This window comes from Mycetomoellerius zeteki, unplaced genomic scaffold (assembly GCF_001594055.1).
Source record: "Mycetomoellerius zeteki isolate Tzet28-1 unplaced genomic scaffold, Tzet1.0 scaffold426, whole genome shotgun sequence".
Lineage (NCBI taxonomy): Eukaryota > Metazoa > Arthropoda > Insecta > Hymenoptera > Formicidae > Mycetomoellerius > Mycetomoellerius zeteki.
This window is the reverse complement of record NW_017257421.1, coordinates 670,268-695,883: the sequence shown is the minus strand read 5'-3', so window position 1 is coordinate 695,883 and position 25,616 is coordinate 670,268. Positions and strand designations below refer to the sequence as shown.

Below are 25,616 nucleotides of genomic sequence, written 5' to 3'. Positions count from 1 at the left end.
ACTGCCTCATTAAATATTCACCTGTCTCGATATAGACGATCGATATCAGTGTCGTCGAAATTCGAGATTATTCGAGAATATTATGAACAAACAATCCCCATATATATTCTTTAGGCGAGGATGGAGACCCGTTCACGTCATCCGGTGTCACGTCATTAACCCTCCGACAAGAATACATTAGTTCGTGATTAATTCTTTTCATGCGTTAATGGACGTCAATGTAATTACGAAATGATACAATTACGTTCGAGAGAGCGTTAAACTCCCGATGTTACGTCGGGGGATAACCGAGTTACCCGCGTAATTACTGACGATTAATAGAATTTTCACTGAAAAATGCACGCGATCGGTCAGCGCGCGAAAACGACACGGTCGTCGGAGGGTTAATCTCTTATTCAGTATCCAAGGAACACGTAAAAGTTAACAAAATATAAAAAAACACTTTATTTCGATTCTTAATGTCAATAAAGAATCAAATTTTATAATAAAAAAAAATCATCATTTTGACTTGTATGACGTCAAAATGAAGTCAGTTTGACTTTCTCATGTCAGGGATGTTCCTTGGATAGAGAATCGTTCACCCAAGGAACTCAATTTTAATTCTTAATGTCAATAAACAGTCAAATTTTGTAACAAAAAAATCATCGCTTGACTTTCATGAAGTCAGAACAAAGTCATTTTGACTTTCTCATGCTCGGGGGATGTTCCTTGGGCAGAAGAAAACCCGGTAGTTTTTCTTCTTCTACGTGACGATAGCGTGAGTGGCCGATTGGATATTAAACGTCGCGCACGATCCGGAGAGTGAGCACGATCCCGAAAGATGTGTGGACCACACGACCGGACATACCGTTACGACGAGCGATATCGCTAGGAACAGGGTAGTTTGGCAGTCACGAGCGCCAAACTTATTCGCGGCAGTCGCCGGTCTCCTCGCTTCCGCTTCTTCGTACGATCTGAGAAACGCGTAAAACGGAGGAAAAGTAAACGGCGATATAACAATAATAATAGTAATGATAATAATAGTTATAGTAGTAATAATAATAATAATAATAATAGTACAGCGTTGTTTCAGTATATGCATGTGTGTGTATGTGTGTGTGCATACGCGCGCGCGCGCGTGGTCGTTGACTTCCAATTCTGTAGTGTGCTGATATCGGAAGCATGGAGAGGAGACTGCTCCCCTCCTCGATGCGAAAAGATCGAAGTGCGCATCGATGGGTTACTGATGTCATCCCCGATCGACCGCACCGGTACCACCGCGGTTCCTGCTCTGCCACTTACACTTGAGAATCCTCACGTAGGTTCTGCGGAAAGCTGCGTTGCCCAGCGCGTAGCACATCGGGTTCACAGTACTGTTAATGTAACAAAGATAATAAACAAAGTCCCACAGCACCTGAGGTATGTACCACGAGCAAGCGGTGAGGGACTTGAGGAGTACCAAGATGTTGTACGGGGTCCACGTGATAATGAATGCCAGCAGGATGGCTGACAGCGTTTTCGCGGCCTTTCGATCAGCCTTCTTCTCCTGCAGCTTCTTCTTCTTCTTGTTCGGCTGCTTGTTCAGTATTCCCTTACCAGTCGTCAGCGTCTTCGGTATGTTCTTCGCGTTCAACGGTATCCTGATGTCCGGCATCTGCGATGGCCTTCTCATCGTCACCGTCGATGGGCTCGACACGGACCCGCCGCCGAGACGGAAGAGCTTGCTGGCACCACTGCCGCTACCGCCAACACCGCCGTCATCCTCGCTGTCTTCTATCATAGGGTGCAACTGGATCGACACGGACTCGTCATGTATCATCCTTATGCTCGTCCCCTCGCTGAATTTCCCGCCGTTACTCGGCAATTTGATCAGAATCGTATAAATCTGGAAGTCAAGGAGACACGCGCATAGTATGGATCTTCGAGCGAATCAATTGTAATCTCAAAAATAATAGATTTGTTTATTATTATTATACTGGACTGCACTACAACTTTCTTTCTCGCTTTCGCCCAAATTTCAAATATATACTTATTTCACGTTAAATACAAAAATTTTATACTACAGTGAAAAAAATGTTCTGATTAAACCAATGGAAGGCATCCAAGAATGATAGTTTAATGAGGGCAAATCAAATTTCTGATTGTGATAACCAGAAATTCTGTCTCACCAAATGCTACTTTCGTTGGGTGCTTTTATTGGTTTAGGGTGTTTTTCAGCAAGGACAGTAGAAAACACCCTTAATCAAAACAGTTTTTCTCACTGTAGTTCAGTTATAAAAACAAATCCTATATTTAATAGCTAAATAGCTAAACAAAAAAAATACGTAATTTTAGTTGCGTTTTGCAAAAAAAGCAGTTTTGTAATTGTAAAATTTTTTTAATATGATCGATTTTGCCCTTAGTCTCGAAACACAGTAGGTGTAGTAAGCCCTAAATCTTATTAATTGACCAATCATAGTCGAATATTCTTCTCACATTCGACTGTGACTAATTAATTAATTAAGGATTTAATTAATTAATGAATTAATTAATTGCTTAAGACATTATTACACCTATTATGTTTTGAAAAACTTATAGTTCTTCACGGAATTTAAAGTCCATTTCTATAATCGTATAAGTGTAGTCGTGATTGTATTATAAGATTAAAATAAGTAATAAATTATAAGAATTGATCTATCACAGTCGAATATTCTAAAATTCGACTATAATTGGTCAATTCTAATAACTACAACTATTATTTACAATTATGCTTACGTAATTACAGAATGTAGAAGAATAAAATTCAACTATATTAAAGAATCTTATAGCGAATTCGATTGGACGCACTCAGTGCGCATTGGTGCACATTAAAACCGCCGTACATAAAATAACATAAAGATATATTTATAAATAAATATAGAAATCAATTAAATACTCAATACATTTTATTGTATTATTAGATAAAATATGTATTTCATAATTCGAAATATTTGCATTTCATTTTTATACTCAAATTAAATCAGTGTACAGCGGCTTTAATATGCATCAGTGCGCACTAGTGCTCCAATCGAATTCGCCATTACAATAGTTGTAAAATTGCTTTTTCTGCAACCATTGTTAATAATTCTAACCGCGTGTTGTAATACCGATTCCCCTCGAAAACACATTAAGACTCGATCTCACAATATATGATTACCTAAAGATTAAAGGTTATTAACCTATTTATCAATGAAATTCGTTCATGAATTTCTTGGTTATCTTTAATCTTTAGGTAACCATATATATTGCGAAATCAGGCCTAAAATATGTTTTCTTTTCTCAAGTTGATTCCCAAGTAAAAACAAATAGAAGTGTCACATACGGTATCGCTGGAAATATTTCTAAGGTCGACCGATCGTGCCGGCCTTTTGTATAACTCGTGCTGCATCGCGGTCTTGTCCAGGGCGATCCCCGTGGCCTGTATCGCGCTGAGGGAGGGACATCGCGATACCGTGCTGGGAAGCGGCGTCTCGGCCGACAGCGGCGTGAGCGTGTCTTCGTAACCGGCCCCGGTGTGGCTGCTCTCCGGTCCAGCGATCTCTTCGTCGTCGTCCTCGTCGTCTCGACCGCTGTGCCACCACGCGATGCACCACATCTTCAGCCAGGTCCAGGAAAACGGCCTGTGCTGCACGCCCAAAAAGCGAATACGAATAAGCTTGTAATCGCGAAAGTGATTAACCTAGCCGAGATTGCATATACAAACGTAACTTTGCGTCATAACGTGATACCGAATCCTTTCTGATTTTTTTAAAATTAATAGTAGAAGAAGGGGTCGCTAATATCGATATACCAATTTGTTTTTAAACAATATTTCTTAAACAAAAATTAAAATAAAACTTCAGAAACATAAATACAAACTAGAAAGTGTCGTCAGATAATGTAGCAGTTTTTATAATACTGTTTGCAATTTTGTAATAATTAACTTTTTCGCAAAATAAGCAAAAATAAACGTCTAATAAATAAACGAAATGGGCCTCAAAACTGACACAGTAGGCAGTAATGCCACATACCTATTCCATTTTTTCTTTTTATAGAAAATAATTTATATGCATACTTTATGCATACTTATTAAAGTATGCATATAAATCAACAAAATGTTTTCATCGAAGTAAAAAGATCCTAAAAAATCTTATGCACATTCACTTGTAGTACTTAAAGTACTTTGTCCTGATGACTCCTATAAAAGAAAAAAATTACTGTCTACCGTGTCAGACGCAAATATGCAACGTGACAGTTTTTTTTTTTTTTTTTTTAAAGGTTTTCCCATAAATACAGACTTGCCTTCAGCTCCGATAGGGTTATTTGACTCTATAACGCAACGCTATATAAAGATTAAGTTAGCTTATGATCTGTCTTACAAACAAGTGTGTCAGTTTACGGTGTTCCTCGATTTTATATTTAAAACCATTCCAAACGGCACAGAATATTTACGATAAATATTCATAAATATTTATTATTTATATTTTTTGAAATATTATATAAAAATTTTATACTTTTTTTATATAAGCACTATTCAAAGACATTATTTAAATACAGACTAAATATAAACTTTATATACTTTATATAATATTGATGATGAATATAAATAAATATTTCTGGTAAATATTTTTTATACTGGGATTACAATGTCTTATTAAGTATTTTCATAACATTTACTACAATATGTATGATAAATATTTCATAATATGTATAATAAATATTTATGATCTTACAATCTAAAATCACAGAAATATTTACAAAATATTCAAAATAAATCTTACAAATAATGTGCTGTCTTAGATATTATGGCAAAAATAAGAAAGAAAAAAATATAAATAAATTTTAGAAAACTACAAACATATAAAAAGATGTAATATTATTAAAAATATATATAGCCATCCTTATTTAAATTAAACGCAATTTGTAAAAGAAAATCAGAACATAAGAATTTTATTTTCGCATCTGTAGAATTCCTTTTTAGCTGATCTTATATATAGAAGCAAGCCATAAATATATGTATAAATTATGAGTTTTTATTTCTTTAATCGTCTCTAAACACAGATCATATTTTTATCGTATTAACGTAATGTTTAGCTTCTGAAAAATAAGGGAGATCTTTAGGAGAGAGATGTATGTCAGAGCGGCGACTTTCCGTTTAAAATGCAAAGAGATACGCGAGATTTCAAAGTAATAACGATTACTGATCCTGAATTGCGCGAATTGTAAGTATCAAGTTCCAACTGTTAACGACATTTGTAAAGACGAGCAAATAGGTAAACGTGCAAAGTGACTCCACTTCGTGTAATCGCATTCGCGCTTACGGTTACATACAACTATACTTACGCTCTTGTATTGTGGATAGTGCTTATCAATGTAGGAAACCGCGATGTGCGTGGCGTGCGAGACGTCGTCAGCGGTGCTCGACTCGCTTCGCTGTCTTCTGCTCTCCTCCATATCTAAAACCTCGTCGCTACAGGGAAAAACGTGAGAGTAAGTACGTCGAACTGCACTTGAGTCTTTCGACCGCGCGATATTCGCAGAATTACTTGCATTGTCAAAAGGAGTTACACAGACACGAGAGAAAAAATATTTTTATCAGATTAAACAAATAGAAAATATTTAATGAGATCCATAAGTCTCGAAACACATTTTTATAAAGATCGTGAACAAACATTAAAAAATAACAAGAGTTATAAAAATAATCATAAAAAAACATTCAATAATATCTGAGGGGAGGAGGAAACAAATATGCAACTAAAATAATATCTTCACGTAAGAAAGAAATTAATTATAATTAATCTAACAATGTCTAAATAGTGTCAAACGTTCATTCGACCGGTGCATCTGCCCTAAAATCAATTGGGAAGGGCTGATCTTCCAATTAGGGCAATGTGTTACCATCTCTCTTGTGCAGGGGTTGCATTTTTTTGGTGAAGTGCTGACGACAAGTTCGGAGAGAGAAACAATTGAAAGCGTTAGTTACCACCTCGAGTTGCTGCGCTTGCTCGCGTCTTGCTTGCCGGCCTGCAAATTCGGCAGGTCCTTCTGACGTTTCTTCGTCTCCTTCCAGATCCGCCAGTAAAGGATCGTCATTATCATGACAGGAACATAAAACGCGGCGATGGCCGTGCCGAAGGTGATGTAATGATTCGTCTCGATGAATTGGATGTAACACGAGGATGTCGGCACAGTTCTTTGACCCTCGATGTACGGCCACGCGTAGATCCAGGGTGGCCAAAGAAGCAGCGATATACCCCAAGCGGATCCTGGAACGATCATTATGTTGTTGTCTGGAGTATTTTTCAACGAACATATAGTTATATTTATTGCAAATTTTATTTTATTTTTTAACAAACATATGACTGTAAAAGACTCGAGTATCCAGACTCTTATTCGAAGGTTTCGAATGGTTATTTATTGCGAATATTAATTTAGACTTACCTGCTAAACACAAAGTGACAGTAACATTACATCAATTTATAATTTCTCACTCAACAATATAAATATAACACACACATATTGCGTGTGTGTACACGACAATTGCATTGTTAAGTAGGAAATTATACACGGAAAAAACGGTTTTGCTGAAGCATCAGCAAAATTCAGTTAGATACAGATCTGAAAATAATTTTGTTGAACTAAAACAATTATGTAGAACACTTTAAACTAAACTGCAAAAAGTTTTAATTATTCTAGTCAACAATTTAAGCACCCTACATAATTATTTTGATAGTCCAAACAAAATTATCTTCAGATTTGTATAAATTTTTAGGTACTTTGACAAAACTGCGCTTTCCGTATAACATTGATATAATGTTACTTTGTGGTTAGCGAGTGTATTGAAGCATGCTTTTGAGGCTTCCACAGGTATTTTCTTTAAGAAAGTTATACGGGGTTTATAAGTTATCTTTGTGACTTGATACATCGTTAAATGCCAACGTTTCGTGAATATTGCAGATCACTTATCAGGGCGAGAAGCAACCTTATACTGATCAGTATCAGATTGCTTCTCGCCCTGTTCAAGTGAACTATAACGTTCGCGATACTACAATGTTCACGAAACGTTGGCATTTAACGATGTATCAAGTCACGGAAATAACCCATAAACCGCGCAACAATTTCTATAGTATATTGGAATACGTTAATTTATTATAAGCACGATATAAATCATTTTATCAATGTCTACTGGAACTTTTTAAAAAGGAATGGCTTAAAAATTTGTTGATTTTTCAGATAAAAATGAAGTAGTTTTAAATCGCAAATTAACCTTTAGTACACAATTGGGTCATTCGTGTGCTGCGCATTTCTTCTTTTTGAAATACCAGGAGCACCAAGTAGTTACAACACACATTTATGTATAATTTTTTAAATGCAACCTTACAAATACATTTTAATGATGTTAAAGTGTATGTAAAAATCTTAATAAATTTGGTATACTTGTAAAAGTGACAAAAAATAACTCGGAATACGAACGACCCATCGTGTGTATCAAGAATTAAAAGCAAAATCTTCGAAGAGAGACAATTTCGACAAAAATTTCTTGAATCTCGATAAAGTTCTCCTTCAAGAATTTCATGATTTCTCCAGACGGAAAAATATTTCAGGTTTCCCAACAATTTTTTTTTATGTCTCGCCGCATTACATAGATTTAATATATACTCACCGATCATGACGGCGGCTCTGAAAGTGGTTCTCTTGGCCCGATAGGTAAGCGGACGCGTAACGGAGAAATATCTGTCGAAGCTGATAATGAGCAGATTAAGGACCGACGCGTTACTCGCGAGATAGTCGAGGGCGAGCCACGTGTCGCACACGTGGGACCCGAGCGGCCAGTAACCGAGCACCGTGTATACCGTAAAGAGGGGCATGGAGATTAGGCCGATCGCGAAGTCGGCCACCGCCAGGCTGAAGAGGAAATAGTTGGAGATCGTCTGCAGATTCTTGTCGATCTTGAACGATATCATGACCATAATGTTGCCGACGACCGTGGTGAGACTGAGGATGACGGCGATCACCACTATCGTCACGCGCTCCCATACCGTGTATTGATGGGGCTCACCGCCGCAATCGAGACCGTTGCTGATGCTGTAGCTGTCATTGCCGGGTATCTCCACCATCGGAGTAACGTTCATGTCTGACGGACTATTTCTCGTCTTCTCTCTCTCCTAATCCCTCTCTCTCTCTCTCTTTCTCTCTATTTCTCTCTCTCTCTCTCTCTCTCCCTTTCTCTCTCTCTCTTTCTCTTTACTTCGTTAATTCGGATAATCGTCCCAGTGCCTTATCTATATCCTCGTTCCGGGGCGCTCCGCGTAAGGTACGCGTTACCGGTTCGCGCGGGCAATCGCGCGTACTTTGATTCTCTCGCGAACGGATCCCTGGAGCTCACGACTCGAATCCCGATCCTCGGGGCACCACCGCCGGTCCCGCGTAGCCCGCCTCACCCTCGCCCGTCCTCTCGCGTACTCTTTTAACATGCGCGCGGCAGGTACGCTGACGAAGAGCGTGTTCGCCCACGCGGCCGTGCGCGCGCACGCACGCCCGCCCGCACGCACGCACGCACGTACGCACGCACGCCCGTACGCGCGAACGCGCGAACGCCACGCTTCCGGTACCCCTCGTCGCCGGACACCGGGATTCGGCGAACGGCACCACCTTCGCCGACGCTACCGTCGCGATCTCTTCCCTTTTCCACCTCCTCCCCCTCGTTCTCCTCTTCGTCGTCGTCCTCCTCGTCTTCGTCTTCCTCCTCCTCTTCCTCCTCCCCCTCCCCCTCCTCCTCCGCCTCCTCTTCCACCCCTTCCTCCTCCTCCTCCTCTTCCACCCCTTCCTCCTCCTCCTCCTCCTCCTCCTCCTCGTCCACCGCCTCCGTCGTCGTGCTCTCGCTAGGTGGAAGGTAGTGTCAACTACATCCCACGTTTGCTCCTCTTGGTGGAGACATTGAGTCTGCGAGAAAAGACAAAGCAAATATACCGAAAAATTATATCAGGAATTATTAGCATAGTAATATTAATGGGATCATATCAATGATCGGAATCAATATTTGCCTTCTCATAGATATTCGATATATTATAGTTCTCCTGCGATATATTTATATTTCATTCGAATTGCTGCTAAGCAAACGTCAAATATCAATAACTGTGAGAGACATGTAGAAACGTTTCCTCGTGAATACTTCTCTGCGATGACAAAAGGGAATTTAAAGTATAAACTAATACGTGACTTTTATTAAAATCTGTATAACCGAGATTAACTTCCCTGCTGCCGAGATATAACTATTCATTTGACCCAAGTACTCGCGTCCGGTTTCGCGCGACAGACGACTCGCCTTAATCCTCGCGCATTAGAGACACACTCTAGTGGCGTATTAAAAAAAAAAGGAAAAAAAGAGACGAAGGAAGAAGAGAGAGAAAGTTCTTTTGTCGTACTTCGGCACGACACGAGACTACTGTCAAGCGTAAAGCGCAACCAATGCCGCGGGGCTTCCACTCCGTTTCCTTGAATTCGCGCGAAAGACTTTGCACCTTTTCTCTCCTCTCTCTTGACCGCCACTTCATCTTTAAGGGATCCTGAAATCGTCTCTTTTACCAATTCAGGAGGACTTACACATATACGATTTACGTGTCACTAACACATCACACTAAGGTAAACGTCCCAGTGACCGGATATGTATCTATTTAACAGTGTATGTCTGGATAATTACACAAAATTTATTATTATTAATCTCAAACGCTTTTTTATTACAATATTATTATAATTTAATTGTATTTAAAGATTACGATTCAATTATAATATTATATTTAAAGAAACGTTTGAGATAGTATAATAGTTTAAATTAATTTTTGTAATTATGTAAATGTCCGGATATACACTGTTAAATTTACAGTGTCAAATTTAACTAATTTTAACTGGTCACTGCTCCTACTCTCAATATATTGTTATTTTATACTAAAGTAATGAATAAATTTGACACTATACAGTGTCAAATTGATCAAATTTATTTTTTTTTAGAGCAAGAGAAGTGGCGATTTAAATTAGTTGAATTTGACACTATAGATTTAACACTAGAGATATAATTTAGTGTAAGTACATTTCCGGTCACTGGGACGTTTAACATATTACATCGATACATTGCACGCACAAATACGTACAAATTTTCCAACTAATTAATCTTTCATATTAGGTGCCTAAGTCCAGAAATCCTCAAGAGATTGGACACTGTTTGGACAACTTCTGATAATCGGTCCGCCATATTTTCAGGACTTGCTTAAGATGTCATGAGATGCATGGGTATCTCATTCTATCTTAAACAGGTGTTGAAAAATATGATAGACCAAACGTATGATATCCAATCTCTTACTTGAGGATCTCTACCTAAGTCTAATTCTAAGAACTCAATAATTGTTTGATCAATCCTAATCCAAATCAAGATTATTTTACACATATAAAGTACAAAAACTTTTACATAAAACAAATATTGTTACGAGTCGACGTCAGAAATCGATAAAAAATTGTAATTTTTCCATCTCCTTTTCAACATAAATCGACCGGTTTGGATTACATTACCGTTTACGCTCAACTATGTATGTGTGTGTGGAAAGAATTTTTAAATCTTTATGTTAGGGCAGTTAGAAAAATACTTATTTGAAAAATAGATTGTAAAAAATAAAATGTTAATTTTAACTTAAAGACATTTAATGGACTTTCTGAGACGTGCAAATTAATATTTTTGTGTTAATTTTAACATTTTTGCGTCTCAGAAAGTCCACTAAACGTCTGTAAGTTAAAATTAACATTTTATTTTTTTACAGTGTAATGAGTAAAACAGACGACTTCAAGATCTCTTTAACGAGCTACTTATTCATCATTCGCGGAACCCAAACCGGACGCGTCCCAAATACATCTCAAACTTATCAAGCGTTCGCACTTCCGTTTTCGGAGCACAAACTATAATGCGTTTACTCTGCGATTTCCGCGTGTGTCAGCTTCTGTACGGCACTTATCGAACTTGAAAGCGAGAGAATGGATTATCGATGATCAGACAGATTCTTTTCTTTTCGCTAACGCGCGGTAATCTCCTGAATCTTAATTCCGACATGGTAGAAAATATGAAAAAGACATGGTAGAAAATATGGAAAAATCTCTCGCGCGTCTGTTACACGAATGAAAATTCCATTTACGAAACTTTCCGATCCGACGTTGCATTTTCTCCATCAACGAGATTTACTTGTTCCGTTAAAAAATTCAACAAGATGAAATTAACTTATGCCACGACTTCGAACATGTACTGCGAGAGTTTACGAGAAGGTTCGCTGTAATAAGCGCGTTTTAATACGGAAGTAACGCCGTCGGAGCAGCTTGCGCAGAAAATGTCGAGTCGGACCGAAGTTTCGAACCTGTTATCGTCTAGAATCACAATTCGATCGTCGTTCCTCGTGCGCTCGTCTCGTCGTCGAAAACACGGGGATGCCTACTCGGCGGGGATGAGGCGGCGGTCCAATTACGGACGTATTTCACTTGCCGACTTGTCTGCTTAAACGCGCGCCGTTTCGTCGTGGCGGTCTTAATATGCTCGCAGGGAATTTTGCGAGTGTCACGAATTAGATCCGTCTGTGCAACGGCGCATCCGAAAGAGCCATTGCAAAAGCAGTTAATTTGCACAATTAACTGACATTTGTAACATAGGCAGACGAAATAGAGACGGCAAATATATATATATATATATAAAATGCGTTTATGTCTTAATAAATAATTTTCTCTCATAGCGTTTCAACGATCAAAGGTTCTTATATTGAATCGTACAAAAAAAAAGGATTCAGACTTAAAAGAATGTATTCTCGATTCAATTAATTCTGCTTCACTTTCAAGAATATTGGAACATCACTAGTTTTACGTATCGGAAGGGCAAAAGCCTGTTAAGGCGAATTAACCTCCGGAGATGAGAATCAGTAAGCAAAGTTCGGCCTTAATTCAATTTTAGGTGGATTTTGCTGTAATAAATCGGTTTTGTGGAGGTAAAGTTTAACTACCAATTAAAAGCGGTTCAAAAATTCTTCGGAATCCGCCTCCTGATTCTCCGCCGAGGACCCACGGTCCTCCCGACTGAAGGATTTCTTCGAAAGAATTTCGCCAGTCTCCTCTTTACCGCGTGGGAACACTGAGGTAGAGGACATACTCGAAGGAAATAACGTACTCGATAACTGCCATAATTGCGACAGATTCCTCATCGAATGCGGCCAGTTCGATATCCCTGGCGAGGCGGTCGAACTGCTGCTGCGGCAAGGGCGTGGAAGGATGCATGTTGCGCCAGGTGTGCAACGCGATTACCTCCCTGTTAAGTGCGCATGGCATGCTCGACGCCTGTAATTATAGAAATGCCAGCGATATTTAAACCTTTTTGCGACAATATCGTGCAGAAATACTTTAGGTCTATCGCGAATACTGAATAGCGGCTTAACGTTAAGGTGGATCAACTTCTTGAGACAAGACAGAGGGAAATTTTTTTAAATTCAATATTAACTATTGTAATTAAATTTTAATAGATAAACTTTTTTTATAATTGTTAATGAAATACATGAACGATATTATGTTATTATACTTGTAAACGATTAATAATATTTAATTTATGTAACATCATACGAGATCACAACAAAAGTTACATCAAGCTACGAGATCACATATTATTTTTTTAAATTGTACTTTTCTATCAAATGTATATTTTGTGCTAATATTTGGACTTTTTGAATAAAAAAAATCATAAGATTCTTCACATAATGTTAAAAATTATATTTCACATCCTTATTATTTTCTCATTTAGAAGAGGGACAATTCATAATCATGTCCAATTGGGAACAAAATTTCGTACACGTTACAGGACTGTCGTCCTCGTAATTTGAGATGATTGGTCACTTTGGCCGGTATTCATAGTCGATTCTTATTTCAAGATCGTCTTAAGTAATATCTTAATACGCTAATGTGGCTCTCTTATTAGTTCGTAACAAGGCTGAACTTGAGATGATCTTGAATATAAGAACTGACTATGAATAGTCAACCGGCCTCTAATCCTACCTCTTTGAATCGAATAATTCGAGCATTTGAAATTCCAAATAACCGTCTGGAAAATATTTAAAAGGACTCTTACGTTACCACTTATATTCCGTAACTGTCTAGTACGATATTACAATCGTGCGACATATAAATAAGTCCTCGTCTGTCCCGAAGTTTAAATAATACACGCCTTCTCCTTTTAATCTTCAGATTCATCCAGTGTTCGCGCGAAACCCAAAATTAGTTTCTCTTTACACGCGAACGGAGAACTGTCGAGAAATCAACGATATTACTTGGCTGAATCAATGGTGTTTTATGCCGGTCGACATTTACCGCGAGAACAAAAGCGCACGTACTTCGCCGTTTGTTATTCGTTGGTATTAACATTTCCGCGGACAGTGTTTCTCGCGCGACGAGTAGGCGCGAACTTCAGTATCGAGCTTCTCGTAACGTTTGCGAAGGTCGAACGGCGTTCGCGTCCGCCTCGAGATAATCGGAAGCGAGTGACGGGACGTCGTTCGAAAATCGATGCGGGCTTGTAATTTTTACCTTACGCCGTCTAACGACGGCATTGAATTGTTCATCCCTCTAGGTAGCCTCATTTCATTATACGCGCGGAACGTATAAAATAGCTTGGTGAATCAAATTTCTTAATAATGATATCTTTAACATTTAATGTTACATTTCTTTCCATTTTATCGGCAAATCTCTTTTATATCGTTCGTACGACATAATCAAATAAGGCTCGGTTACACAAATGTAAGATTAATTTTAATCCGAGATTAATTTAATCTCGGTTTAATTTACTATCTATCTTCTTTTAATTCTTCTTTTGAAATTCTTTGGAGTAAAATCTCATTTTAAAGAGTGAAAATACTGCCACTCTTGAACAACAGTGGAAGTATTTTCACTCTTTCAAAGTGAGATTTCACTTTTTTGGAGTGAGATCCTCTCCAAAAAATTTAGAGAATTGGAAACAGAAGAAGACAAAAAGAAAAAGACAAATAAGTTAACTCGAGATAAAAGTTAATCTTACATTTGTGGAACCAGAGACCTAAGTATGTACAGTGAATTATACAATATTTTGAGAAGCCTAAGTGTATTCTTAAATGTACTGTTAATGTTGTATACTTGCACGTGCAATACACAAAAATTATACGCTGCAGGATGTTTAGTTTGACTACTAAAGCGCAACAGAGCGTTAAAGGTGGTCCCGGGACGAAGACGTTTAAATCGCAGTGGATGGTTGCCAAGAGGTCGGCGGTAGCATTACGGCGTTATCGCTACTTTACGCACTATGAACTCCGCGGTTTCTTTTTTCTTTACGAGAAATCTAGCCGCGTCATCTTAACCCGATTTCTGCACTGCAAAAAGAAGGACCGTGTAACCTGGTTACCGAATCATACAGAATAACGCACGAGGATTTCATGATTTTCAGAAATACCGAAATCGCTTTCTGGGCACGTATTATGAGATTATGCGGAATGGATTTTGATCGGAATTGTTCAATTATTCTCTGAGGTAAACATTTTTGGTATTTGTGATTATAATTATGTCACCATAATTATAGTTATTACTGCTATGTTAATAATGACCATATAGATACAGTTCTATCAACAAATATTATATATATATGCATAATTAACAACCGAAAATGACTATAGCTATGGTTATTGTTACTACAAAAATAGTTTCAATTACTGTAATTTGACTATAATTTCTAGAGACAATCATAATAAAATATAATTGTCTCAAAAATTACTATAAAATAAATTGTAACAATGGCAACCGTTTTTACGATACTTTTAATACGAAATTGGACCGATAAGAATAAATCTAATTAAGACAAATTCTATTTTCGAATATTGCCTAAATATTTCGGTGTGAATTTAAATACATATTCAATTTTGCAAACTTTGCGCTAAAATTTTATCAGTCTTGAAACGCGATCATGAAAAGAACTAGAAGAGTAATATCACATATTAAATTGACAAGGAATTTAATAATTAATAAGCATCTTATGACAATATTAATAATTTGATGTTAATAAAAATCTTAAAAACTGTGAATGATTTATTATAAAACATTTTTACAATAGCAATAATTCTATATATTTTTGGTTGCTAATTATACATATTTATATTATGATAACACGTAATTATAGTCACAAATACATATATAAAAAACTGTTCTCTCGGTATAAAATATCTATTGTACTCTCTAAAGAAAACAAAACAATTCTAGTCGGAATCCGAACAGTTCATAATACGTGCCCAGAAGTAAACGCAATGTTATCACAATCCGAGAGAAGATATCCGGCATTGAACACCGGGGATTAACGAATAATCTAATCAACCAGCACGCGTGATTTCTTCCGCTGGCAGAAGGCGTATCCGATTTTGCCATGTTCGCGGATATAAAAGCGGCTATGCGCTCAAGCGGTAAACCTCGATTCCCGCCGTCGTGCTCGCATTGGTTCGTATAGGACGGGTAGCAAGTCACAATAGTGTAACTACGGCCATACACCACCTCGCAGTGTATCCGATCCACTGGAGAATAGACGCTATAACGACGACGAGAAACGCTCGGTGGCTGCACTGACCCTACATTGGCACCATCACGCGACCTGCTCCATAAATAAATATAGAAACGCATAGAAACAGGCGGTCTCGTTAACGGCGTTGCCTCCGTATAACGAACACTGGCCTTAATTAATTTGTTAATACGCCCAAGCGATTTGGATGTCACGTATCGAGTCAGTTTTCCGCACTCGATTTCGGACAACGTTAACGAAGCCACCCCAGTCGCCTCGGGACTGAGGATTCTAAACTAAGGATTAGAGTTTAGGGCAACGTGGAGGATCAAGCGAAATCGCAGGTGGAAATGATTTAGTACGATTCACCGAGTTAAATCTCTTGGGGGACTGTCTCTCGGAGTATCATAAGAACAACCGACGTCATTTCACGTTTTAGAGGTGGAGAAAAGCGTAGGACACTTTCGGAAAGAGAGGATATATACTCGTGTCGAAGAAACTTAAATTCTGAAGAAATTTAGTTCGCAATAGTTTTGGCGTCTACGAGATTACGGCGTGTACCGTAAAGATAATTAAAAACGCCACGGTAGTCGACAGACACATTTTCGCGAATCGAAGCTCTCTCGGGCACTTATCGCATCCGTGGCATTATTTTAAACGGCATTACACACACATATATATAATGCCGTTTAAAATAACGCCAGTGACAGCTACGGGTTGCAGCGTGCAGATAACTGCGTGTCGCGCGTGTGCGCATTCATCGCGAACAATGCGAGCGATCTTTTAAAAGAGATCTACTTCGCGCACCTATACAGACCGGCGGATGACGAGTATTAAAATCGCTTGCGTCACTGTCCGCGATGTTCTCTGTTAAGTGGACAGGCGGTAGGCCGCGCGGGCGCGAACGCGATTATTCGCTGCCAGGATGCGTGTCTAATAATACGTAATGCACAATGTTCGCCATATCGCGCGATCGGATCGAAGTCCTTCGGCTTCCCACGCCCGCGAAATATCACGGATTCTCTCGTGCTGAAATAAATAAATGTACATTTGTTCGCGCGAAACCGACCGAGCTTGATTCTGAACGTGGAAGGGACGGTTTTGTTGAATTGTATTTAAAATTTTTGCTCGCGATATACAGATTTAAAAATAAATTTTGTCTGGATTATAAAAATAGTTATATAATGAATTTTATGTAATGCTTTCAATATTTTTCGCAACAAAAATTAATCGCAGTTTTTAAGATTTTTATTAACATTTTTTATTATATTTTTCACATTCCTCGCAATAAAAATTAATCGCTATTTTTCAAATTTTTATTAACATCCTGAACACAGAAAGAACAGTTTTGCTGAAATTTTGCTAGATATAAATCTGAAATTAAATTCTGTTGGGTTATTAAAATAATTATATAATCAATTTTTTATGTAATATTTTTTGCAGTAAAAAATTGTTCGCAGTTTTTTTTTTAAATTGTTATTAACACCAAATTGTTAATAACTCTTATTAATATTCTTACAAGATGCTTATTAGCATCAATATTATTATTATTAAATTGCTTGTCAATTTAATATGTAATATTACTACTCTAGTTCTGTTCATAATTATGTTTCAAGACTGAGAAAGATTTCGGCGCGCGGTTTGCAGAATTAGATACTTATATTACATTCGCACTGAAACATTTAAGCACTAAGATCCACTTTGACTGAAAGTAGAATTTCTCTTACTTAATTAGATTGAAAATAATTATGTAGGACGTTCAAACTAATTGCCAGAATGTCAAAATTTTTTACAAAATTACTCGTCATGTTTGAGTTTCTCATATAATTATTTTGATAGTCTAACAAAATTTATTCTCAAATCTGTATCTACTTACTAAATTTTTAGATAGTTTAACAAAATCGTTCTTTCCATAGAGATTCTATAAATTTTCCCTCTTGATGTAATAAAAGGAGGAAGAGAGAGCGCATAAAGATAAATGTTATGACTTGCGTATTCTAAAATGATGCATGAAAAGGATATTTTTCTTTAATTTTCAAAACAATTTTCTGAACAATTTTATGAGCCCCTGCATTTACTGATTAAAATCAAAACATGCAATTATTAAAATAAATTTATATGTCTCTATAAGGCCCGCGGGAAAAATGTAAAGAGATAACACAATAGTGGAAGAATCATATAGAAAAATAAACGCGATTTTTTCGCATTCCATCGAGCGATCGCGATTGCGTTCAGCAAAGATTATTTATCCTGACAAGGATCTGTAAATTCACCGGCTCGCGGAAAATATAAAAATAATGTTTCAGCCGCGTGTAATAATGTAAACACTTTTATCGGCTATCGATTTCGGTCGACCTGCGCCGCTTCTTTTATTACGGGAGTATATATCGGGATACGTGATCCGAGATTGATTGCGGCTAAGTCTAAGTCGCGGCATTAACGAAAAGTCAATCTCGTTGATCGGCTTTGCGGGACCGCACCGATATCTACGTCCGAAAGAGCGTTTCGGATCGTCACGCGTCTCGCGCGCAAATTAATAATATAAACGCGCCCGAGAGAGGCGAGTGCGCGTAAAACATATTAATGACTAAATGGAAAAAAAATAGCAGAAGGTCGTGATCCACTTATATGCATCTCTCTGCTTATTACGAGGCGTTACAGCCGGCGGCCGTTGCGGCCGCCCCGGCGGCTACACAGTTGAACTATAAATAAATTTTCCGATACGCTGCTCTTTTTGCCGATGAAAAAAAAAATATATATATACACACACACACATACATGCATTCTTTCCTTGCACGCGCGTAAATTGCGCCGTGCATATTTTTACGGGCCCGTTCGTGCACGGTCGTCGTTATAACGTCAACCGACCTCCGGATCCGCGTGCATCCCCGTTGTAAAAAAAATCCCTCCTCTCGAGCGCCCGCGCGCGGAAACCGCGTTTCGAAAATCGAAGTCCATCGAGTGTCGCGTGGCGTACCGAGACACCGCCGTTAATAACCTTTGATATTTCATTAATGAAGAACACTTCTTTGTTTCTCGAAAAGGTTACGGAGGAACGTAATAATAAAGCGTTGCTTCTCGGACGTTAAACATTTGTCTCCCTCTTCACGTGCTGGAGAGTGCGCGAAGCGAAACGTGCTGTTAGGAATGATAAAATTCGCTAACAGCAGCAGTCTGTATTTTTTAAAGATCCTTTAATAAGACACGAGCCGCGTTTTGTACATTGAAAGAAAAAAAAGTATAATTTAATCATAATTTATAGTCATTTTTGAGACAATTATTTATAGTTGTTTTAATGAAATATAAATAGTCAATTGTCTTAATAATAGTCACACTGCTTGGAAATCTTTAGTTTTTTCTTAACATATTTTTTAGTTATTATTACCAGATAAATAGTGAAGTCCATTCTACAACTGCGTAAAACGTAGTTGCAGAATTGATCAATCACAGTCGAATTGGGGGAGAATATTCGACTGATTGATAAATTTTTACAACTACAACCGCTTACAATTTCGCTTGTAGAATGAGTTTTTGAGAAAACAATTATATTCACTATAATTGCGATTACTGAATACAAATTTTTTAAATTTTATTTACCGTTTACATTTTGATATTTTACTATATTAATAATGGAAATTATTATTTATAGTGTAATCTCTCTCTTCTCACATTTAATAACCTAGTAAGTAAGAACATTTTGGAACATTTTAGTAACAACGTTACGTTACTAAAATGTTCCAAAATATTTCTTGCTTACTGAGAAAATTATTATATACGGTTGTTGTTGTTGTTACCATTGTAGCAGTAATAATCATAAAATGGAACACCTAACCGTAATTATTTTACCATTATAGTCACAATTTTTTTTCAATGCAGGGTTTCTAGTTTTGGCAAAATCACATAAGAGAGAGACATACATTTACAGATTTACTGTCTCTTTCTCTTTCCTTTCTATCTTTTTCTTACCTCTTTTTCTCTCTCTCAGAAGTTGTTAAAACATGGCGGATCAATCAAAAGTGTTTCGTATTTAAGGTGTCGATTTTGTATCTTGAAATGAGGTAAAAATGATAAAAGTGAGCAAATTCATTTGAATATTTATAATTTCGTTGATCAACATCTAATAAATGCTCACTTTTGTTATTTTCACCTCGTTTCAAGATACACAATCGATTCCCAAACTTTTATTAGACGGTACAATATTTTTGTTCGCGTCGAGAAAAAAAAAGAGGACTCCTCTTTCGATTCGATCGATAAATATTAACTGCTTTAACGTATAATCGGCCATATCGATCACATTTTAAATTGGGCAAATACGGAGTAAATCGGGCGGAGACGTTTGCATAATCGCGCGGTTGCACGCGGTCGAAGATGTCCCTCCTCGATATCCCTCCTCCGCCCAAGTCACCGCCGTTTACCGGCGGATTAAGGGCAGAATGAGGCAAAAAGGATCCCGATTAGGGAAAAAGGAATCAATCTCGTGTATCAATTGTCGCGCACGCCTCTCCGTTTCCCAGGGTGAAACAGGTGGCACTCGCTATTACCGCGCTGCGGCTTTTATTACATTTTGCCCGCTAGTAGACATAAATGGGACATGTCGATCGAATTACTTCTAACGCGCGCCATACCTGACGATGAGGCGGACTATATATCGACGGTAGCTGTACGGCTAGGTCGGGGGATGTCTCTTAAGAGAAAACGGTAGATGTATGTACAACCTAATTCGGTAAAGGGGTATAACACATAGTCGGCCAAGCAGGTATTTCTCAGCGATATACATATACACGGTGCATCAGAAGTCCCGCTGGGTCCCTCCCCACCTGCCGGATCCGCTTTGCTTCGCGAATTTCGAGTTGAACTTTCTTTAGTGAAATCTTAAAGAGCTTAACCCGATATCTAACCGAAAAAAGAAGGAACGCTGGAAGCGAAGGGGAAATTTTCAAAGAAACTAAATAAATAAAACAAGAATAATAAAAAAACTCTAGAGAACGTAAATCACGAAAGTACAAATACCAAGCAGAGTCAACCAATAGGTGTTTATATGTGAATTCAAATTTCTTATTAAATAACAAATTAATTCGGCCCCTCATTTTTGGATCATCTTCAATAATTAACAGAAACGAAAATATGACCGAAATTATTATATGGAGATTAAAGAGAACGTCGCAGTCAAATACATTAAATTAGAGCAAGTCATGTTAAGATGTACGTAAGATATGAATGTATCATCATTAAATTTCTTAAAGCGAAAAGTCGAAACATCTAATTAATTTGTTATTTAATGAAGAATTCGCACACGAATTCCTAATGTTGGTTCCGATTGACTTTTATACTTTTGTGATTGAAAAAACAAACGCTGCACATCAAGAACCTACATTTCGCGGTTATAAAAATGGAACCGAAAGGAGAAAAGAGTTGATGACGACAGAAGCAAGTGGAATAAGGTTCTCTAATCGTAAATCTTCGGGCGAGTTCTCACCGAAAACGGATCAGCGATCAGCTTCCCAAAGCCTTTGAGAATCCGCTACTGCTCGAGAAAATGCGCGATTTTTTGTACACCTTTTATAGCATTCGCACCGAGGTCTTTTCCTTTACGACCTTTACGTCAAAGAGCAAGAATTTGAGATGCATAGGATAGATCAAAGTCGTAACATTACTCGTTCCTTCGGAATACCACGGGGGACCAACGACTCTCCTGTTTCTATTTTCTAATGGATATACACGAGCGAGCAATTCGCCGCTCAATTGAAATTCGCGTAGTCTCGTTTTTGTCTGTCGATATTTAAACTAGTGTCAACAAATATTGTAGGTCATAGACCGGATCTCCTCCACAGAAAGAACAATTATGAAGTGTCTAAAAATTTAGCTAGATACAAATTTGAAAATAATTTTGTTGAACCATCAAAATAATGCAATGTAAACTGTAATAATATCTAATATCTAATAGTATCTAAATAATATCAAAATAATTATGTAAGACATTCAAGTTGGTTACTAGAATATACAATTATTTTGCAGCATTGTTTGTTATGCTTGAGTTCCCTACATAATTATTTTAATGATCCAACAAAGTTATTTTCAGATCTGTATCTAACTAAATTTTTAGATATTTCAGCAAAATCATTCTTTCCGTGTTCAAATACGAAATTATACGCGTAGCTTTTGTGGTGTATAAAATGGGTATCATTTTTCGCGAAGCTCTTATCGCAGATTACATCGTGCAGGCGAAGGGAAAATTTGAAGTTAACGAAATATTCTGCTTTTCGATAAGGCGAAAATGCCATAGCGGACATTATCATTATCGTTGGAAGCTGTCATGTTCAGCTGAAAGGCGGGACAGGCGACAGATTGTTATCGTGGATTGTAATAGGTTCGTTCTCTCTTCAGCTGCCACTTTTCGCACTTGTCCACACTTCTCTTCTCTCTTTCTCATTTTTTTCTCCCATCTCGTTTTTCTTCGCCAAACGTGAACTACAACACGCCGTTTCACTTAGAGCGCGGAGAGTCTAATAAAGTGCAGCTGGAAAGAACGGACCTAATGCGAGGTCGGGTCGGGGGAATTCAAAGCTCTCGTGCGATGCGACCGGAACTGCAATTGCAGTTTGACATCGCACGAAATGTTACGTCCGCCCGATTCGATCTTTGCCTTATGATTCCCGAATACGATACTTCCATTAAATTTCAATTTAATTTATTATATTTTCTCAAACATATTTTCAGTAATGACACATTTTATATAATAAAAAGGAAATAATGAGGAAATTTAATTGCGAATACTCTTCTTGAGAAATAATCGTCTCCTTTGACATATTAAGTATAACAAATTGATTCTATTTATCATATTCGATATCACGATAAGATCGAAAAGTGGATATTATTATTACAAAAGTGATTGTTCTAAATATTTTTTGACAATAAGAAAAAAATTTTCGATAAATTAACAGAAATGAAAGCAGACGATTAGTATTGTAAATAAACGTGCAATCTTTTTCTAACGCCAAAGTACTTGGTATCAGAAATTGGAATATGATACTTCGTTGCTATCGAAGCATCAAAAGCGCCGATAAAATCAGAGGTTCGTTCGCAGCTCGAGGCTGAGGTGACATAACGGCGACGACATGTACGGTCGAACGATAAGAGTGCTATAATAATCTTACGTAAAGCCGGAAATGCATCGTCGGTACCGATTACAAGTCGTGTATCGCAAGTCGCGAGTTGCAAGCGAAAGCGCGTCTCCGCCCACCGTAGGAAGATAAATTCTGGATTTAATCGCGAATGCTCTTCTTGAGAAATAATTGTCCTTCAGTGTATTATGAATAACAATTGATTCTATTTATGATATTCGATATCGCGACGAAATCGAAAACTGTTGATAAGTATTACTATCATTATCTGTTACAATGACTGTATCTAAATCGCATCTGCGTTTTTTGACGCTTATATCAGTCAAATCAACTTTTAAAAATCTGAAGGCTTTAATCTCGTTCCTTGTTTCACATTATTTACAAATACGATAAACGCAAATACAACAGAAATTGATAATAAAATCACTGGCTGGAAGTGTCTCATAATTCTCAAGAAAATATGAGTGCCATTCACGCAATTAGCAACGAAACGTAATATGTGTTGCAGCAATTAATTTCAAATATTCTCGGTTATAGAAAAAGAAAGATAGCTTTATTTACACGCGCTCCAAAATAGCATTCTCTCAAGCGTTAAAACATTAATATAACAAGAGACGCAAAAGAATAGATCTAACAGCGAGAATAATTATGAAATTAAAGTAAACAAGAAAAGAGAGAGAGAGAAAGAGAGATTGCTAATAAAATTATCTGTTTATTAGCTGAAATGTGCAGAAGCTCAAACTGTGTACATAAATGCCCCTCCCCGCGTTGCACAAATCCGTGAACTAAAATACATGTATACACGCACATGCGAATAGCCGTGGAAAAACAGTGATCGAACGCGCGTTATCTTAATGGAAAACGAGAGGCTCCTTCGTCTATCATCAGTTTTGTTTTCGAATTCCCCGCATATTGAAAAACTCTCACGTACCGTGCCCGTCGTCCATAACGCAGAAAATCTCCGCGTGCATTTTTATAGATAAACAATCGCGGCTTCGTGCACCTGCGGTCCTGAATTTCGATATTCGTATCATCGATTGTGTAATAGATTAGCGAAGAGACCTCTTATTTTAAGCTCTTCCCTCTCTCCCTCTCTTTCTCTTTTCTCTTCTTTCGATTTGAAATAAATTAAACTAGGATTATACGAACGGATATCGTGACGGAAACTTAGTTGCGAGTTCATAGCAAAGTTGGAATTGATTAAAACAAGTTGCAAATGCAGGCGGCTATAAAACACGCGTCGTTCGCGATTTGTATTTGATTGTATGTAATCTATCGATTCTCTTTTAACGCACTTTAAAAGATTCATGAATGTAAAGCTACAACGTTACTTATGGCGCGAGCCGTTATACATGAATGGATAATTATTTCCGAACGATTAGCGAAATCTTACTCTGGGTCAACGTTTCTCCTCGTTCCGAATAACGGCGGAATATCATTGAGGGAGGTGAAAAAAAATTACCGTACAGAAATAACCGCGTATCTGTTTAAGTTACTGCCAATCGGCCAACGATTTTGCGATCGAAGTCCGTTCGCATCGGAGCGAGGGTGATTTTGCAGAAAGGTCCACTTTACGCCGCGTGAATCTCGCGCGGCACACCTAAGGGACGTTGAAAGCACTGCTACGAAAAACACTCTCCGTCCCAAGAGAAATTCTCGAACGGCGGCCCCGCACACTGTTATACAAAATCATCCCTCTCTGACTCACCCCGTGACACGCTCCGAATTGAGTTCACCCGAGGACACGGGGCGGCCGCCCGTAATTGCGTTATTTAGGATTCTTCGCAGGCCGAGGCGAGCGGAGCGAGAGACGCGACGCGACTAGCCAGGGTAGTCCCGAGAAAGTAAACCACCCCGAGGAAAAGTAGGGTGGCTCGTCCGGCGGCGTGCTCGTTACGCCGTACCCGCCCAACGCTAGAGAGAGGACCGATCTTCTTGATTCTCAGCAAGAGATTCCGGCGATGCCGGCCGATAATCGGCGCGATAGCGCGATAAGACAACACAGATGCGAATGAGGAAGATAGGAAAACGGTGATACGTATATCGCCCGTGTCGAGTGCGTCACGCATCCTCTCGGTATTCCTGGCGCGAGGCGGCGGAGGCTGCTGCGATGCGCGAACGAGGCGAGGCGAGGCGAGGCGAGGCGAGACAGGAGACTCGATCCTCCCTCTCGAAAGCGAGCGAGCGTGCGAGCGATCACCCCTCGTCGGCGCGGTCGTGACGGTCGTCACGGAGATCCTTCTCTCCCGCGAGTCGCGCGCGTTGCGAGAGTCGGCGACAAGCTGCGCTTCTCCGCCGTGCGTCTCGGCCGGAGGGTGCGCACGGAATATGAGAGGCCGAGGGCGAGAGAGGGTGAAAAGGTAGGCGGCGGAGGGCGGGGGGGGTGAGAGAAGGCGCTCTCGCACTCACATGTCTGTCGTGTGATGAAATCGGCGCGCGCGCGACGTACCCCCGTATCACCGACGACAACGACGGGGTACGACGGGGTGCAAGGACGACGAGCACCGGCCCGGGACCGTGGTCATCACGCCGACGAAGACGACGACGACGACGATGACGGTGCTTGGCTGCTACTGCCTTTCTCTCCTTCCTATCACCGGTATACTCGGTGCTCTACTGCGACTCTCGCTTCTTTGCGCGCGCGTTATTCTCGTGCGATTGACGGCGACGTCGTCGTCGGTGCGCGTGGGGCCCCGTTAGACTGTCGCCGACCGACTGACGGACGCGTGATCGGTTACATGCATGGTTTAACGCGGCCCCGACACGCTCGGGGCGGGACACGGACGCAACGCGCGCGTATCCGCGACCGAACGTGCTCCGAACGAGGATAGAGAAAGAGGAGAGTCGGATAGGGGTGGCGAGACGGACAGGCGAACGCAAGGATGCGATCGAGTGAGAGAGATCTCGTTCGTGGGGTGAGATGAGGAGGGTGAAAGAGGAAG

At 39.0% G+C, this 25,616-nt stretch overlaps 1 protein-coding gene across 1 annotated transcript in view; it reads right to left on the bottom strand.

Annotated features, from left to right (window-relative positions):
- Positions 1-1,066: 1,066 nt before the first annotated feature.
- Positions 1,067-25,616, bottom strand: part of mAChR-A (muscarinic Acetylcholine Receptor, A-type) — a 29,070-nt gene continuing 4,520 nt past the window's right edge. The window contains 7 exon segments of the mRNA XM_018454090.1: positions 1,067-1,864; positions 3,320-3,622; positions 5,320-5,446; positions 5,963-6,242; positions 7,640-8,144; positions 10,334-10,388; positions 12,119-12,333. Of these exon segments, the coding sequence (XP_018309592.1) occupies positions 1,229-1,864; positions 3,320-3,622; positions 5,320-5,446; positions 5,963-6,242; positions 7,640-8,144; positions 10,334-10,388; positions 12,119-12,333 (2,121 nt within the window). The 3' untranslated portion in view covers positions 1,067-1,228.